Source organism: Parasteatoda tepidariorum, chromosome 6, assembly GCF_982258835.1.
Source record: "Parasteatoda tepidariorum strain Cologne lab strain chromosome 6, Ptep-v5.0, whole genome shotgun sequence".
In the NCBI taxonomy this organism is placed as follows: Eukaryota; Metazoa; Arthropoda; class Arachnida; order Araneae; family Theridiidae; genus Parasteatoda; species Parasteatoda tepidariorum.
In genome coordinates, this window is record NC_141760.1 from 40514776 (window position 1) to 40531751 (window position 16976).

General features: G+C 28.7%; 1 protein-coding gene across 1 annotated transcript; it reads left to right on the plus strand.

Moving 5' to 3' along the window:
* Positions 1-802: 802 nt before the first annotated feature.
* Positions 803-14670, plus strand: LOC107445146 (glucose-6-phosphatase catalytic subunit 1). The gene is made up of 7 exons (XM_043055745.3): positions 803-980; positions 4738-4816; positions 5925-6089; positions 7230-7345; positions 8389-8482; positions 9165-9286; positions 12639-14670. Exons 2-7 carry the CDS (start codon positions 4740-4742, stop codon positions 13136-13138), a joined length of 1074 nt encoding a protein of 357 aa, XP_042911679.1. The 5' UTR covers positions 803-980; positions 4738-4739; the 3' UTR covers positions 13139-14670.
* The last annotated feature ends 2306 nt before the right edge of the window (positions 14671-16976 follow it).

The window sequence follows — 16976 nt, forward strand, 5'->3', positions numbered from 1 at the left end:
ATATTTTTGTGAAATAACTGTAACTAAAAAGAATGAATTTGAGTATTTTATTTTACTTCTTTCAGATCAAAAGCTTAAATTATGAATACGAAAACGATTTCGAAACTGCGTTAGATGTAGAATCGTTTTCTTAAACATTTGTTGTAAAATTGCTCGTTTTTTATTAAAATATAAAAAGGCACATAAATTAAACATTAAATAGAAATATATAATTTTTCACGAAGACCTTTTTTAAATTTGTAAGTTAAGCAAGTACTATGAATAAAGAATTAATTTGCATGACTATGAATGAAATATAAGGATTTTTTTTCAAGCGATGAAAAGATACAAAAGGGAAATTATAAATTTTACTCAAAAAATTTCGCTTGTGTATCGTCTGAAAGTTAATTTAATACATTACGTTTTGTAATTAAAAAAAAAGACTTAACCAGACAATTTTTAGATTTGTAAGTAGTGTGATCAGGTTTAATAGCGAATTGAATGAAATGTATGATGCATGAAATATTAGGCTTTATTTCCAATAAAAATATCACTCAAATGCCCATTTGAAACAACAACAAAAAAAAAAACTAAAATTAATTGAGTCAAAAACATCGCCGCTTTATGTTGCAATTTAATTACAACGGAATAAAATCAATTAATAAAGAAAGCAAAATGGTAAGAAAGACCTTTCTTCGAATAACAAACAACTCTAATCAGAGCGAAGTGAAAAGAATAATAAAATAAAGGAAGAAGAGCGGTTATCTGATCGGAGGGGAAAAATGAAAAATAAAAGAAACTGACGTAATAAGTTGTGGATATCGTAAACAGCTGTCCCAGCCATCTCGGGTATAAATATCTGAAAATTATCCGGTATGGACATTTTACCCATCTTCTTACCGGATGCTAAAGCGGTTAAGAGTTAACTCAATTAAAGAGAAGGTTTATCAAACCAATTTCCTGTTATTTGCTCATCATCAGTGGTTGCTTCTTTAAACCCGGTAAATATACTTCTTTATATTAATAATTAATTACAATTTTTAATAATATAATTATTTAAAATTTTTAAAAATAATTTCTATGCAACAGTAATTAATTTTTTATGCTTATTTTTTATCATTGCTTGCGAAAAGTATAAATGAAAACGATTATCGTATTTTAAATATTTTTCAATGGCTTTATTTATTTTACCTGTGCAAGAATTTTATTATAAAGATTGTTCTTTAAATATTCTGCATTTATTTAAAACATTTAGTTATATTTATGCAGTTATTAATTTAAAGTTTTACAAGATTTTTAAAAAGTTATTTTACCATTCGTCATTGTAAGCTTAATTTTTTTTTAACCATTCGTTCTTTAAGGTTATCTTTTAAAATAAATATTCTTCGTTTTGTTCAAACGTATATAAATATTTATGCTGTTATTAATTCAATATTTTGCAAGATATTTAAGAAGTTATTTAACTTTTCGTCATCATGAATTATCCTTTTTTCATTTAGTTGAAACGTAACTTATGCTGTTATTTGTTTAACATTTCGCAAGACATTTAAAAAAGTATTTAATCATTTATCATTGCTAACTTAAAATTTTTTAATCGTTCGTCCTTAAGGTTATCTTTAAAATATTCTTCGTTTTGTTCAAACGCATAGAGATATTTATGCTGTTATTACTTTAAGAAAGTATTAATCCTCTCACCAGCATGAAAAATGCTAATTTTTTTTTATTTAGTTCTAACATACAACAATACTTATTTATTCATAATTTTGCAAAACACTTATAAAATTTTTTTAACCTCGCGTTATAGTAAATGTAACATTTTTTTAATGTTACATTTACTAAACGCGCATTCGTCTTTTAAGGTTATCTTTTAAATATTCTCCGTTTTGTTCAAACGTATAGAAATATTTATGCTGTAATTAATTAGCTATTTTATAAGAGTATTAAAAGTTATTCAACCATTCCTCATGATGAATTATTCTTTAATTTTTTTTATTTAGCTTAAATATATAGTAATACTTATGCAGTTATTTATTCAACATTTTACAGAATATTTCACAAAAAGTACTTAATCGTTTATCATCATTAAAGTTATTCCTTAATACTCGTAATTTAGATCAAACATCTAGCGATATTTATGCATTTTAATTCGTCATTTTACAAAATGTTTAAAAAAATAATTAACCATTTTTCATTCATAAAATTATGCTTGAAATATTCTTCGTTTAGTTCAAACATATAGCAATATTTATGCTATATTCTTACTATATTCATATTATATTCACCATTTTATGAGATATTTAAAAAATTATTTAACCATTCGTCATCTTAATTGTTATTCCTAAAGTATTCTTTATTCAGTAGTTAATTAAACTTTCAACAAAATGTTTAGAAAATTATTTTATCATTCATCACTATAACAGTTAACCATGAAATTTTCAACATTTAGTTCAAACATACAGAAATATTTTAGCATTACAAAATATAGTTGCAATATTATTATTTTAACATTACAAAATATATTTACAAAAATGCTTATTAGATAAGGTTATGTGCTTCAAGGTCAGTAAGAAAGAAAAAAGAGTAAAAGTTGGATGAAACAAATTTTTTTTATAAATACTACAATTAAAAGAATTATTTATTAATTTTTACATATTTGTAGATTGAATATTTTATTATTTAGTTTTTAATTTATGTTTTTTTATAGCTGTATGTTATATATTCGTTTTGCACTTCACCAAGACTAATAAATCGAGTTTTAGCTATTTATTTTTTATAAAATTAAAACTATGTTTTTTTCATTAAATTAATGCCAGATTTATTAAAAACAGTAGAAATAATTAAACTCATACTAAAAAAAATATGCATGATATATAGTTGCAGATATGGAAAAGGTATCTTTTTCAAATAAGAGGAATTTTTTAACTGTTAAAAGGAATTTTTTTAATTTTTTTAACTATAAATTTTTCTATATTTTAATACAGTTCGTCTATTAACATGATTCACCTCTTAATATTCATTAACTAGAATAAAATTTGTTTCGAATTTCCATTGTATTTTCTATTTCTATTTTTTAATATTTTGAAAAGAAGAAATCACGAGAGTTTATCCAAAATAGCTATCATTAATGAAAATAAAGCAAAAACTATTTTATTTATCTAGTGTAACACAATTCTGCTGTTAAAATATTTCTATATATATTTAACTATTTAACTAATTATATATTTTACTAAATATATTGAATGATAAAGACGTTTATTGAAAAATCATATGTATTTCTTATAGTGATAATAATACTCTTATTTTGTCCCTCTTCTTTTGTAAATCGTACTTTGTTTATATGTATAGGCGTTTAGTTTTACTTATTCACTTTGTATTGTTCGTACTTTTCATATTGTTACATACTACAGTAAGTTTTGATAGATATTTAGCTCTCTAAATTCCACACAATCCCAATCTTAACACACAATCTTATGTTACAATCTTAATAAGATAATTTCTGTTCAATGTGATTTTTGTTGCGAGTGAGACAGTATTTTTCTAGCATTTATATATCATTCTAAATATAATTGGGGTTTCAAATAAAAATATTGATTTTTTAGAAAATAATAATTGATTTTTCATACCGATACATTCCTAAAGTTATATTTGTGGCACCTTGTTTATTAAGGTTGTCCTTAATTAAAACAACTGAAAAATTAAGGTGACGAGAAATTCTTATTCTTTTTGATTTAATAAGCAAGATTGCTTAATATTTCTCCGCTATTTTAAATTAATATGATTACATTAAATTTACTACTTACAACCAGTTTAATTTAATGAAACAAAGTATAAACTTTCTCTTACAATTTTGCCCTGAATTTAAAAGAAAATTGTGAAGAAGGCCTTAATGACTTTACTCCATTTTCGAGCATTTACTTCAGTGCGACAAGATGGGTGTTCCCTTTTTAAATGCATGCAATTTTATATGTTATTTGTATCGGCATATATAATATGTATGAACATAGGCAATAAATATATGCAATATCTCTAAACATATTTAATTTATTTAAAGATCTGCAATAAACATGAAACTTTATGCATCTAATGCGTTTAAAAGTTAATGCCACAACTTTTATAAATTGTCCGCACACCTTCATTTTAGAATTAAATAAATAAAAAAATGCAGAAACGTTTACTATATCGCCAAAATGTTTGCTTTTTTTTTCTTTCAAGAAAAAGGAACGCAGTAGTTAAGATTATCATGTCGAGAGAAAATTCAGGATCAACAACGTATCTCCTAGCACGTTTGTTCGCCTTTATGTTCTTGCATAATTTCAGATTGCGGAGTACTGACACACGGAATTTTTGCGAGGTTGATGTCACTTTCGTGCCCGAGTCACGTTTTGCATAACAGAACAAGCAATCTCATATTTTAAGACCAAAACATTGGGCAATGTCTTTATAAATATAGGTCGTTTTTTTACTCTCTTAATATTAACTCGTAATTCTCTGTTAATCTTGTAATTTTAAGATAAATTATCAATAACACAGGTAATTGTAATTAGACAATCCATCTAAATAATTACAGACAAAAAAAACACTATAAGGTTTTTTAAAATAAAAAAATATTCCTATGTTTTGACATCTTTTTTTAAAATTAAATGCTTGCATAATAATAGATTGGAATACTATTAATTTTTAAACTGCGACGTAGTAGATTTATGCAACGTTCGTAATTAACTATTAGGTTGTTGTATTACATATTTTAAATTTTTTTAGTCATGGCAGCCATTCTCCAGGGGGCGATGGACTTAGTATATGAAAATAGCGTGCAAGTAATCGAAGGATTACAAGCAAGGTAAATTGATTTACTGCTTTTTTTTCATTTTATAATTAAAGCGTTTTATTTTTTGCAATAAATTTGAATGTATTTAAATTGCATTAAGAATTTTATCATATAATCGATAATCGTAAATCTTTCCTTCGTTTTGTTTTTAAAAAAGCATGTTTCTTTATATTTTTTTTCTTTATGAAAAAAAGACTTTTTAAAGATAACTTGAATAGTTAGTAGAAACTATTGAGAATAGATTTTTAGACAACGATAATACACTATCTGGTCAAAAAAATCCGGACATCAGGTTGTTATGATGGAAGTATAATGGTGTGGTGGTGTTTCTTGTGGTTTAGCCTGCGTTCGTTAATTCTTGTGGTTGGAAACATGAACTCTGAGATGTATGTGGGCATTTTTGGACAATGCATTCTATGGCAATATTTCGGGGAAGGCCATTTCTCTTCCAGAAGAATAACTGCTCCATTCACACATCAAGGCTTGAACAGACGTTTTTTGACGAAATGGGTGCTCAAAAACTGGATTGGCCTTCTCAGAGCCCTGATCTAAGTCCCGTAGAGCACCTTTGGGACGAATTAGAGCTCAGATTACGCAGCTAGCAAAATCGACCATCCTCACTGCAAGCACTCACTTCAGCTTTCACATTCTTTGCTTCAGCTATGATGGAAGCCTGGAGGTAAATTTTTATGGCCACCTATCAAACACTGGTGGAAAGTCTTGCAGGCTGTCATCGATGCAAAAGGAGGACCAACATCATATTAATATGTGCCCCAGGACTCCCTTAGTCCATACCATTGCGTGTCCAGATACTTTTAACCAGATAGTGTATTATACTAATGAATGATGTTTGACAAAAATTTCTTTAGCCATGAAAATAATATTGTATTTATACATATATCTTCTAGTTTAAATTCTCATTAACTAGTTTAATTTTACAAATAAATCCAAACTAAATCAACGTAATATTTAAACTTATTTTAAATTGATGATCGTTAATTAGCAAATAATACTAAATAAATCATGGAAATTGAACAGCATGTCGTTCTTAACTCATTTTATAAAATTAGTAAATTTAAATTCTAATTTGAGTTCTTAATGACTTATTTTTTTCTTGTAGATTTCTTCAACAAAGTGATGTGTTCTTCATGATTTCGAATCTTTTTGATCCCCGATATGCGTTTTTAGTGTATTCTCCCCTTTTCTTCTCTATGGACTGGAAAGTGGGAAAGAAAATCATGTGGGTAACTGTGATAGCTGAATGGGTTAACCAGATGCTCAAATGGTAAGGAGACAGTTTCTTTTTTTTCTTTCAAAACAGTTTTTTTTATCGTTACCGTTAATCCGTACGATGACTAATTCAAAATTCAGTATTGAAATTTCACCAATAAAATGTTTGAAGCAATATAGCAATAAAAACATTCCTTCCAAAGTTAAGATTTTTTTTTTTTTTAAAAATTGTGAATCCGTTAATCCATACGATGACTAATTCAAAATTCACCAATAAAGGGCCTGAAGCAATATAGTAATAAAAACATTTCCTCCAAAGCTAAAGTTTTTTTTTCTTTTTTTTGTGTGAATCTATTAATCCGTACGATGACTAATTCAAAATTCAGCATTGAAATTACTCTGATAACGAGCTTGGAGCAATATATTGATAAAAATATGTTTTCCAAAATTAAGGTTTTTTCCCCACAACATAAAACTGTTACAAGTTTTTGTGCCCTAATATGTACTTTGCTAGTATCCAGATAACAGCACAAGACACAGATATATCTTATTTCATTGATGGCAATTGTGCTGTTTCTCCAAACAATATTTAAAAAAAATTCTCTCTTAAGCAATTATAAAAATGTGGCTCATTATACTGCCTCAAGTCGTAAATTGCTACTTACTTTCCTCAAAGCATGTTTCATAAAATTATTTGAATATATATTTCGGACTTTGTTGTACCATTACAAAGGCTGATTTTTTTATTATAAAATATAAATAATATTATAAGAATTAATACTAAGTACAAATGTTGTAATATAAATGCATTCACTTTGTTTCTTTTTTAAATTTAAAAGGGTATTTTCTAGAAAAATTATGCTTTTTAAGTATAGTAAAGAACATTAATAAGAAGTTTTTATAATTTCTAAAATTAAATTCTGATCTTCTGATTTGATTCAACATGTTTATGCTTGCGATAAAATATTAATATAACAACAAGTTTTGTAAAAACAAATATGAATGAACCATTTTTTTGGAAGCAATCGCAAAAAACCTTGCTCACTTTTTGTTACCCGAATAGCTTAAATTTTTCCCCTAGGAATTATGCAAAAGTACTACTACCTCATTTTTACAATCTAGTCTTAAAATGTCCACATATGTGATTTAGTTATTTAATTTTTTATGTAAATTTTTTAACTTGAATTCGTTACAGGGCCCTTCATGGAGAACGACCTTATTGGTGGATCCACGAAACACAAGTTTACAATAGGACGGGAATTACGTTTCCAGACATTCAGCAGTTTCATATGACATGTGAGACTGGTCCAGGTACGTAGAACTTTATTTCTAAGCAACTATGTTTCTAATTTTCATATTTCTATTTTATTCTTTGCAAATTAATCATCCAAATTTTATCACGTATTATAAAAGCATAGATTATTGTTAATTTTGACAAAATTTGTACCAAAGCGCTTCAATAAGAATTACCGACTTTTTTTGGTGTTTTCATAGAGTTTCCCTATTCTGATAGTTTTGTTCATACTTTTTTTTGCCAGCGCATATAGCACAAAAATCTCAGTTATATTTCGGAAATAAATCTTCCGAAAGTATATCATTGATTTCACGTGCTCTCAAAAATGCAATAATGTTAACAGCATAAAAGAGTAATAAAAATAATAATAAAAATGGGTCGAATATGAAAATTTTTATTATGATTTCTTGAAAATATTCAATTTTAGATGGAAAATATCTTTTTGAGATTTTTTAATAGCTGACGCAAAATTTTTTTTTCGAAGAATTTTTTCGGTCCAAATTCTGCCTGAGTGCATTTGAGTAAAGAGTATTGATGTAATTTATCCTTTCGAGAGATTAAGTGTTAAAAAATATTAAATAATATTAATTAAAATATCGTTATTAAGTGTTTAAAAAATACTATTATTCTATTTTTACCCATCCATTTTCAAACATTTTTCAATAGATTAGTTTTCTTTCTAATAGATAGATTGCGATACAAAATTCTTTGCAGCCCTTGAAATAATTTGAAATTTTTTCGAAATATTTATGTCATAAAGAAAAAGATCACAAACAGGAATACAAACATTTTTTCGTATACTGCAAACATTATTTGTTATTTTATGTTAAGATCAATTATGTTGGGTGGGAATGAAATACATAGTAATAAAGTAGGAACTTTTTAAAATGATATTAAAAATATTGAAAACTTAATCTTAAATTTTAAACATTTATGATATGATAACATTCATAATACATAATGTATGTAATTCATAATGTATGACATATTCATAACGAGTTACGAATATTTACAGTTGTTAGTAACTGGATGTTAAAATTTAACTATTGAAATTATATAGGAAGCCCTTCTGGCCACTCTATGGTGACAGCTGCTGTTTGGTATGTGATTCTTGATTCATACCTAAAGAAGTTTGGTTTCATCAAGAAAAACAGGTGAGTCTTTTCCTTTTATTAAAATATGCTTTGTTTATACCTTCAAAATTTTATTTTACATTCAAATTTTCGAGACTGCTTTGACTAAAATGCCGTTTATAAGAATAACAAGACACGTGATATTTCTTTCAAAATTCATTTGTAATCAAATCTCGTTCGACAGCTTTTCTATTAATGCTTATGTAAGCTGGTAAGTTATAGAGCACTCTTTTTAGGACTCTTACCACTAGAATTGCATTTTTATCTGAGAAACCGGCTGATTATTCTGGAAACTATGAGTTGTGAGAAAAATTCTCACCCAGAAAAAATTAGATTCCATATTTTCAGTAGATATTAAACATTCCTGGTGCATTGTTGCCAGCTTGGTAGCAGTTAATGTAAAAATGTTACAAACCGTGAGAAATGTAAATCTATTTACTTCTAAACGTTCTGCAATTTTTAGCAACAAAGAGATGTCAAAAAGAATACACTGACTGAGGTCACAGTTGCTAATGCGTGACTTGACTAAAGCTTGCAACTAAAATTTGCTGTTCATCAAAGGGTTGATTGATCGTTATAAATAATATATTTTAACATAGCATATTTTTTCATCTGATCTAAATTTTATTTTATTTCTTAAAATACGTAAGACATAGTTTTTGTTGTCTTTGTCTAATGCACATTTTTTGTGTGCCTTTTCCAGCAAGAACTTGGTTACCAAAATCTGTTGGATTGCCTACTTTCTTCTTTGCATGACAGTCAGTGCTTCTCGCGTGTTCATTGCAGCTCATTTTCCTCATCAGTGTTTCATTGGAATGGCTGTTGGTAAGTTACATGTAATTAATACCTAACGTGTGACTTATGTTTGCAGATTCTATAGCTTGTTTTCAAGAAATGTTAGCTTTATCATATATTCGATTCCATTTACTCAATAAGTGTACAAGTTTGCTATTTAGGATAAATTTTTTTGATTCTATGTAGATTGATTGATCTGTAAAATAATATAAAATGAGGAAATTTCATATAATGTGATAAACTTTCTTACTACAAGATTAAATATATAGTTATGACGAAGCACTTGGGTCATGCTAGGTTAATTTTTGTGCATTCAAAAACGAATATTTGAAATTTTACATAACTTTCAAAGGAAAACGGGATTGAGCTAATTTATCATTGAGAATATCAACTCAAGACAACGATTTGGAGCTTTGTAATTACGATCTTTTGCGAAATTCCACGCAAAGAAACGGAGGGGTTTCAAACTTGGTGATCATGGTGGTTACCACCAGAATCAGTATACACTGCGGCATAGCGTTGTGAAAACAGACATGGAGCAAACAAATCTGGTAAAATTACCGCTCCTTATAGTAATGACATTTATGGTAAAAAAAAACAGCATAATTTTGGTTAATGAAATCAAAATACATGGTACTTAAACCATTCATTTGATAATTTTCCTTCTAATCAAAAATTCTGTTTTTTAAAGTTATAGTTCTTATAACTACACATATAGTAAAAAATACAAAACTTAGTAAATTTAACCGAAAAAATGGTTCATATTCCATGCTCTAAGGCAAGGTATCATGATAAAATTTTACTAAATTTACCCAATTTTATCACATATTATAAAATCTTATTTAATTGTTAATTTTATCGAAATCATTACCAAAGCGCTCCGGTAAAAATTACTGGAATTTTTGATGTTCTTATAAAGTCAGAAACATGATAAATTTTACCATATTCCGGTAGTTCTCAGAGCAGGGACAATGTTGAATAATTGTGAGCTACGACTTTCTCTGTTAAGATTTTGAAACTCGATCTTTGGCAAAGATAAAATGCATTGGTCACGTTCTTTTTCTTTAAACTTATTTCTCAAACTCTGTTAAGAAATTGCTGAACTATTTCAAGTCCACTATGGTTTTTCTGATCATATTAAATTAAATCAAGTGAATATTGTATACCTCTAAATCAAGTGTCTTTATAAAGTATAATGTGCATATCATCAACGTGCAAACCGAGGTATAATTTCATACAATTAAAAATTAACCTTTAGAAAATTAAATAAGAAAATATGTATCTAAATTACTATTGATCCTATTATGACCGTTTTTATTTTGTTGCCAATTTAACATCTCTTAGAAGATTTACAATTCTAATAAATAATTTTATATCACTTATGAACTATAAACAATCAGAGTTCTGACAAATAATTTCATATCACAAATGAATGATAAAACAATTACGATTCTAACAAATAATCAACAAAATGTATCGTACAAATTTTAAAAGCAATTTTAAATTCGATGCCTATTATCTAATCAAAATATTTGAAGCATGCTTTTGGGAAACATAATTTCCGCATCTCACCTGTTATGCACAGGCTTTATCTTCCCACAAATTTTCAATGACTTCTTAGCATCATTTAATCAGTCGAATTTGAGGCAATAAATTTCGAAATAAAAACGCGCAACTGTCGTACTCGTCCTAATTGATAAGTATCCTAGTTATCGGAATCAGATATTATGGATAACCTATTTTATTTTTATTTTTTATGTTAAGAGGAATGAAGTAAATACTGATAAGGCCATGAATGAAACTTGATTGTTAACAAGAAGGGGATTTTAAAAATGATAATGGGTTTTCAGGTGTGAATGAGATTACATATTTGTTGTTTTCTTTAAAAATTACATATAAAAAATTTTTTTACAATACATTTTTTTCCTGCCTTTCGTTGCAGGAGAATTTTTAAGGGCTATTGAATATTTTCACATTTTTGATTTCAAAGCTGCAATCGGTTTCTTCCTCCGAGCTACAGTTTTTTTTAATGAGATTTATACTCTTTTTGTCGAAATGTACAAGATAAAAAAACATTATATAGAACAGTGGGTCGCAAAAATATTGCAACAAGCCTCTAAGGGAGTTTAAGCACATTGTCAGGATTAAAACTACATAGGGACTCATGCTCAGAAATGTCGTCATACGCCACTAGGGGCCCTTTTATATCCTAAACTGTTTCTTCGAGAGCTTTTGAGCTGGTCATAATAGAGAATCACCTCTACCCACGAACAACGACATTCACAAGTATAGATATCTATGCAGTTTAAATCCTTAAGATAGCCCCGAACTGATCTTGAAATTTATCCCAACATTTCCAAGACTCTCTGTTCCAAATAGCGTTCTTATATTCGCACATTTGGACAAAAAATAGATTACAAATGTCATTTATAAAAATAAGTAGCTTTAGGAGAAAAACTAGTTTCAGATTTGAAACCCCCACACCCGAATTAGACAAGATGAAGCATTATAATGGTAGCAAAAAACTTGTTCTTCTGTTAGTAACGATTAGTAAATCATTGCTACATAATGAAGTGTTCTTAAGTTTACATTCAGAAATAATGCACAAGTTTTAATAACATTGTTTTGCATACCAAATTTAAAAAAAACTACAATTTGAATATCGAATTAAATAATGAAATAGCTTTAACGAAACAAAAAAAATCTCTTTTAATTATATACGAGTAAACATCGTAATACTAAAAAAAAAATGAATAAAAATGATCGGTTTTGCTACACTATACTATTATCAATGCCCCGATTGTAATGATAATTTATTTGATGTAATAGATAAAGAAAATTATACTAAAATTAGAAGGACTGTGATAGATTAAAAAAAAATCCAGATTAAATTACGGTGAAAAGTATTAGCACACAGCATGTCTGTACTTTTACAGTAAATATAGCATGTTGCAAATGAAAAATTAAAGTCAGTTTAAAAACTTTTTATTATCTTTATTTCAATTTGAAAAATGTAAAAAGTAAAGAAATAGCAAGAGGTATATAAAAATAACATGATGTTAGAAAAAAATGTCTCAACTTCCTCAATAAGTTGACCACCTATCTTAATTGACTGGCAAAGCAATGCACTGCAAAGTTGACAACAAGTTTCACTGCATTCCTATTTGTGTTCTTCATACTGATGAAATTTACCATACTGAAACTTCATGCAGTTATAGAATGGAAAAATTATAGAATGTAATTCTATAATTTTTTTTATTGAAACTTTGTTTTCTTGTTTTTAAAATGTTTTAGCAGTGTATTTAAATTGTGACGTTTTTAGTTAGTGTGTTTTATTTGTGATGTTTTATCTGTGTATTTAAATAGTTTTATTTGTTTACAGGATGCTTAGTAGCAATGTGGCTTGACAACATAGACCAACGACGACTGAACATCTTCCATTACTGCCTTATTACCGCCGGTATCCTGGGCAGTGCCCTTTCAATGTACGCATTCCTCATAGCCATTGGTGTGAATCCTATGTGGTCAGTGGACAGAGCAATCAAATGGTGTGCCAAACGAGAATATGTCCATCTAGATACCTCGCCATTTTTCTCAATGATGCGCTACTGTGGTTTTATGTTTGGAATGGGTTTTGGATTTAACAGCAACAGCTTTGAACAGAATTCTAAGCGAAAGTTTTCATTAGTCATGAAAATCGCTTGTGCCATACTTTCTGTCGGCGTTTGCAAACTATCTGAGAAGGTTAGCCTGATTCCGGGCAGCATGCTGATGTTTTACGTTCAAGCTTTCCTTCTAAATGCTTTTCTATCATATGTAATGGTTGCCACCGTACCTTTTATTGTTGCCAAATTTTCCACCAAGAAGCTTAAGTCTCAGTAGAATTTTGAAACTTTTCGTTTTTAATTAGTGATGTAAAGTTCCTAAAAGAAGGAAGACAATGTTGAAATTATCTGCGCCATTTTTATTTTTTCATTTAGTTCATGAATGTTATTATTTGTTTCGTTTTCAGTTTCTTTTTTCTGTTCGATTATTAGAAGTGTGAGGATGTCTAGGTGTTTTTTTAATTGTTTTTAGTCAGTTCACATAACCATAAACATAGGCTAACTCGAACAGTTATAATCTGAAACAACGACTAAGAATACTAAATTACTTTAATGTTTTGCAAAAAATCGATTTAACTTTTAACCGTAATATTGATACTTTGAACTGTAATATCACGTGAAGTTGCTAAAACTTTAATAAAATGTTAAACTGAACCATATTTCTGCCTAAATTGAGCCCCATAGTATCGTAATTAGATTCAAGAACTTGATGATATAGTTAATTTTGGAAAGTTTTAAGATAGCAGTACATTGGAGTTTCCCGCTTTCCAAAATTTATCACAGTGTAAATTTATAGAAACTGACATAATGTATTACAAATGAAAATTAACTTTTTTATAATGTTGATAGAAGCAAGGATTTTATTTAAAACTACACACGCTCAAATGACCAGAGCCTGAACTGGCGTTACTCTTAAATTGTGAATACATTAATTTTTCTTATTTTAGTGTAAAAAAAGTACATTTTAACTTCTATTAGCATTTTATCTTTGAATCAAACCCATAATAATAAGACAAACGGCCAGTTTAGTTTGTATATTCTGTCGTATTTTATAGTTCATGTAAAATTTGATGGATTTACTTTATATTGAATATTTAAAATTTCTTATGTTTGCTTAAGTACTTAGTTAGTAAATTGTGTGAGTATAAGCATTCAGTATGAGTATAAGGAAAGTTGCTTCCGTATCGCACAATTATTTACTTATTTTTTTTTGTATCTATGTAAATATTGTACATATTTCTTATTGTTTGTAACGTATGAAATTGTCAGTGCTGTCCTTCAAAGGTACATTTTATGTTATTTGTGAGTTATGGCTTCAGGTTGCATAAGCAATCCTGATTTTAAATGAAACGGTGCACTTTTGTCATAAGTTAAACTATTTTATGGTTTTGAAATTTAATAATAGTCATTAATTTCAAAACTGTCATAAACTACTATAAAATATTCGTTTTGTGAATGAATTATTTTAATAATGAATTCAAAAAAATAAAGATTTATAAATTCATCTCAATTTTGAGGACATTCTAAAGCATAATTAATGCAAAATTTATGTTCTTAAATTTTTATAATTTTATTTCTGGTAATGTTTGATATGTCCAGGAAAATGTCAGATTTTTTTAAAAATTAGATGAGTATCTGTACAAAAATGATTATGAGTTAGTCAATTGAGAGAAAAATCATTTTTGTATTTGTGTAATATAGTGTAAATATTATTTAAGCATTTTTTTATGTTTCTTGTTATACCAAGGGTACATATCAAAAAAAGTGCTGCCTATTGAATTGTAAATAAATATTGAAAACTTTTGTAAATGTTTTTATTCAATGAAGAACCTGCGTGTTTTGAAAAGTTACATTTTAGTTTATTAAGATAACTTTTAAGGAGAGAGTAAGGGCATTGTGCAAAATGAAAATGAATTTAATAAGTTTTCATTTATGTCTATGGAACATTGATTAATTCCTAATTTTGTTAAATAGCAAAGCCCGTGGCAAAATCACAGCGACACTGTCGCAGAATGTTGCAGAAAGATTTTTCTCTCGAAAAGTGAAAAAAAAAAGTAAAAAAGAATTACTTTCCTTTTCTACAGAAATTTACACGCACTATTTGAATCATGCACTTAGATAATCACTTTTTGACGCACTCAATTTACACCGATAGTATCGCAAATCGATGTAGTTACCGATTGTATTTTCGGCAGTTGCTGATATTGATTTTCGCTGATTTAAAAATATTTATCTACCTGGATGAAAATTATTAAAATAAATGTATAGTTCATAACTATTCAATATTTTCATAAGCCCAAGAGCTGCAGCGTTGGTGAACATTAATACATTGGACCAAAATTAATATTAACATTATTACAATAATAAACTGCGATATTTTGCGTAATTTTCTTAAGCAGTATAAAAAGCTCTGGCTAAAAATGCACGGAATTTAATATAGCAATCAAGAAAAGCCTTGAATTTAAATTTTTAGAGGAATTTCTAGAATGTGCTGAGTGAAAGAACCGAGTAGATAAAAGAGCGAACGCAAATTGGAGCCCCTTTTAAAGTTATTTTCGCTTTTTGCGTATTCCGCCCTTTCAAAGAAATCAAGACTTTTTTAAATTTTTATTTCTCAATGAACTATTTGACCGATCCCCTCCAAATTTAGAAGTTTGTTATCTAAAATTACGAAGATTAATTTGATGTAAGAATTTGTGTATCTTACAATTCAAAATTTTTCGACCATTAGTAAATTGAACAATAAAAAATTATAAAAAGTAAATTTTATGTATTAAGTTACGTATTAAGTCTACGTATTACGACTCAATCCTTAGAAAAAAATAAAATTGGTTTATATACACTCTATAACAAAAAAATCGACGCACCAAGAAGCAATCATCCGATTGCTTTGAAATTTCGTCTGCATGAATGTTTTGAACAGATATGGCGGGAATGATGCCGACTGGGGACGTATAGTCTTTAGCGACGAATCCCGCTTCCAACTGTGTCCTGACGATCATCGAAGACGTGTTTGGAGACGCACAGGGCAGAGGGGGGATCCTGCCTTCACTATTGCACTCCACACCAGCCCTCAACGGGGCATTATGGTCTGGGGTGCCATTTCCTTTGACAGCCGGACCCCTTTGGTCGTCATTGGAGGTACACTTACTGCTCAGCGGTACGTCGACGACACCCTAAGACCTGTTTTGCTACCGTTCCTTTTGCAGCGCCCTGGGCTGGTTTTTCAGCAGGACAATGCCAGACTACATCACATACGGCACGTGTTGCTATGAACTATCTGCTAGCTTGTCAAACTCTTCCTTGGCCTGCCAGATCACCAGTTCTCTCTCCCATCGAGCATGTCTGGGACATGATGGGAAGGCGATTGCATCTGGCACGGAATGTTGATGACCTCGTTCGACAATTGGATCGAATTTGGCAGGAAATACCGCAAGAGACCATCCGTGAGCTTTATCAGTCTATGCCAAGCGGTGTGGCAGCTTGTATTCAGGCTAGCTCAACACCATATTGAACTTGTTACTGTAACTCTGCAATAAATTATTCAATTGTTCTGAAATTTCAATCATTTACTATTCTGTACATTGTCTTCCTATCTACCAATTTTCGTTTCAATCGGACAATTCCTTCTTGGTGCGTCGACTTTTTTCTTATAGAGTGTAGTTGCCACCGGTGTTTGCGTTGAGGCAATCTAAACTTTTTGCAGTTCATATATCCATGTTTTTTATTCACTTTTCACTGTTATAGTTTGATTTATTTATTTATTCACTTTTTATCATTTGTTTACTGACAACACAGATTTTCATACGCATTAGAATCAATTTATGGGTTTATTGCAAAAACATTTTGTTTACAAAACAATTTTAGTAATATTTGCACTAATTCTTTCAAACAATTGTTATTTTTCTCACAATAACTACAATTCTGTACTTAATGTATTCAGTTTACCTCAACGCAAAAAATGGTGGTGACAACTATGCACCAAGTTTTATTATAGTGCCCAACCTTTGAAAGTCCAACCTTAAATATGCCTAATTAATTGGAGCATATGATATTTTAAGTTACAAAATCAAGTTAACACCGTAATTTCTCGGCATGAATATACATGTTTTTGA

What these genes read in the sequence shown, in the direction of transcription:
- LOC107445146 (XM_043055745.3), top strand. Translation starts at nt 4,740, where the DNA reads ATGGCAGCCATTCTCCAGGGGGCGATGGACTTAGTATATGAAAATAGC. An exon ending in GTTAACCAGATGCTCAAATG is followed by an intron (nt 6,090 to 7,229) that starts GTAAGGAGACAG and finishes AATTCGTTACAG; the next exon opens with GGCCCTTCATGGAGAACGAC. An exon ending in TTTCATTGGAATGGCTGTTG is followed by an intron (nt 9,287 to 12,638) that starts GTAAGTTACATG and finishes ATTTGTTTACAG; the next exon opens with GATGCTTAGTAGCAATGTGG.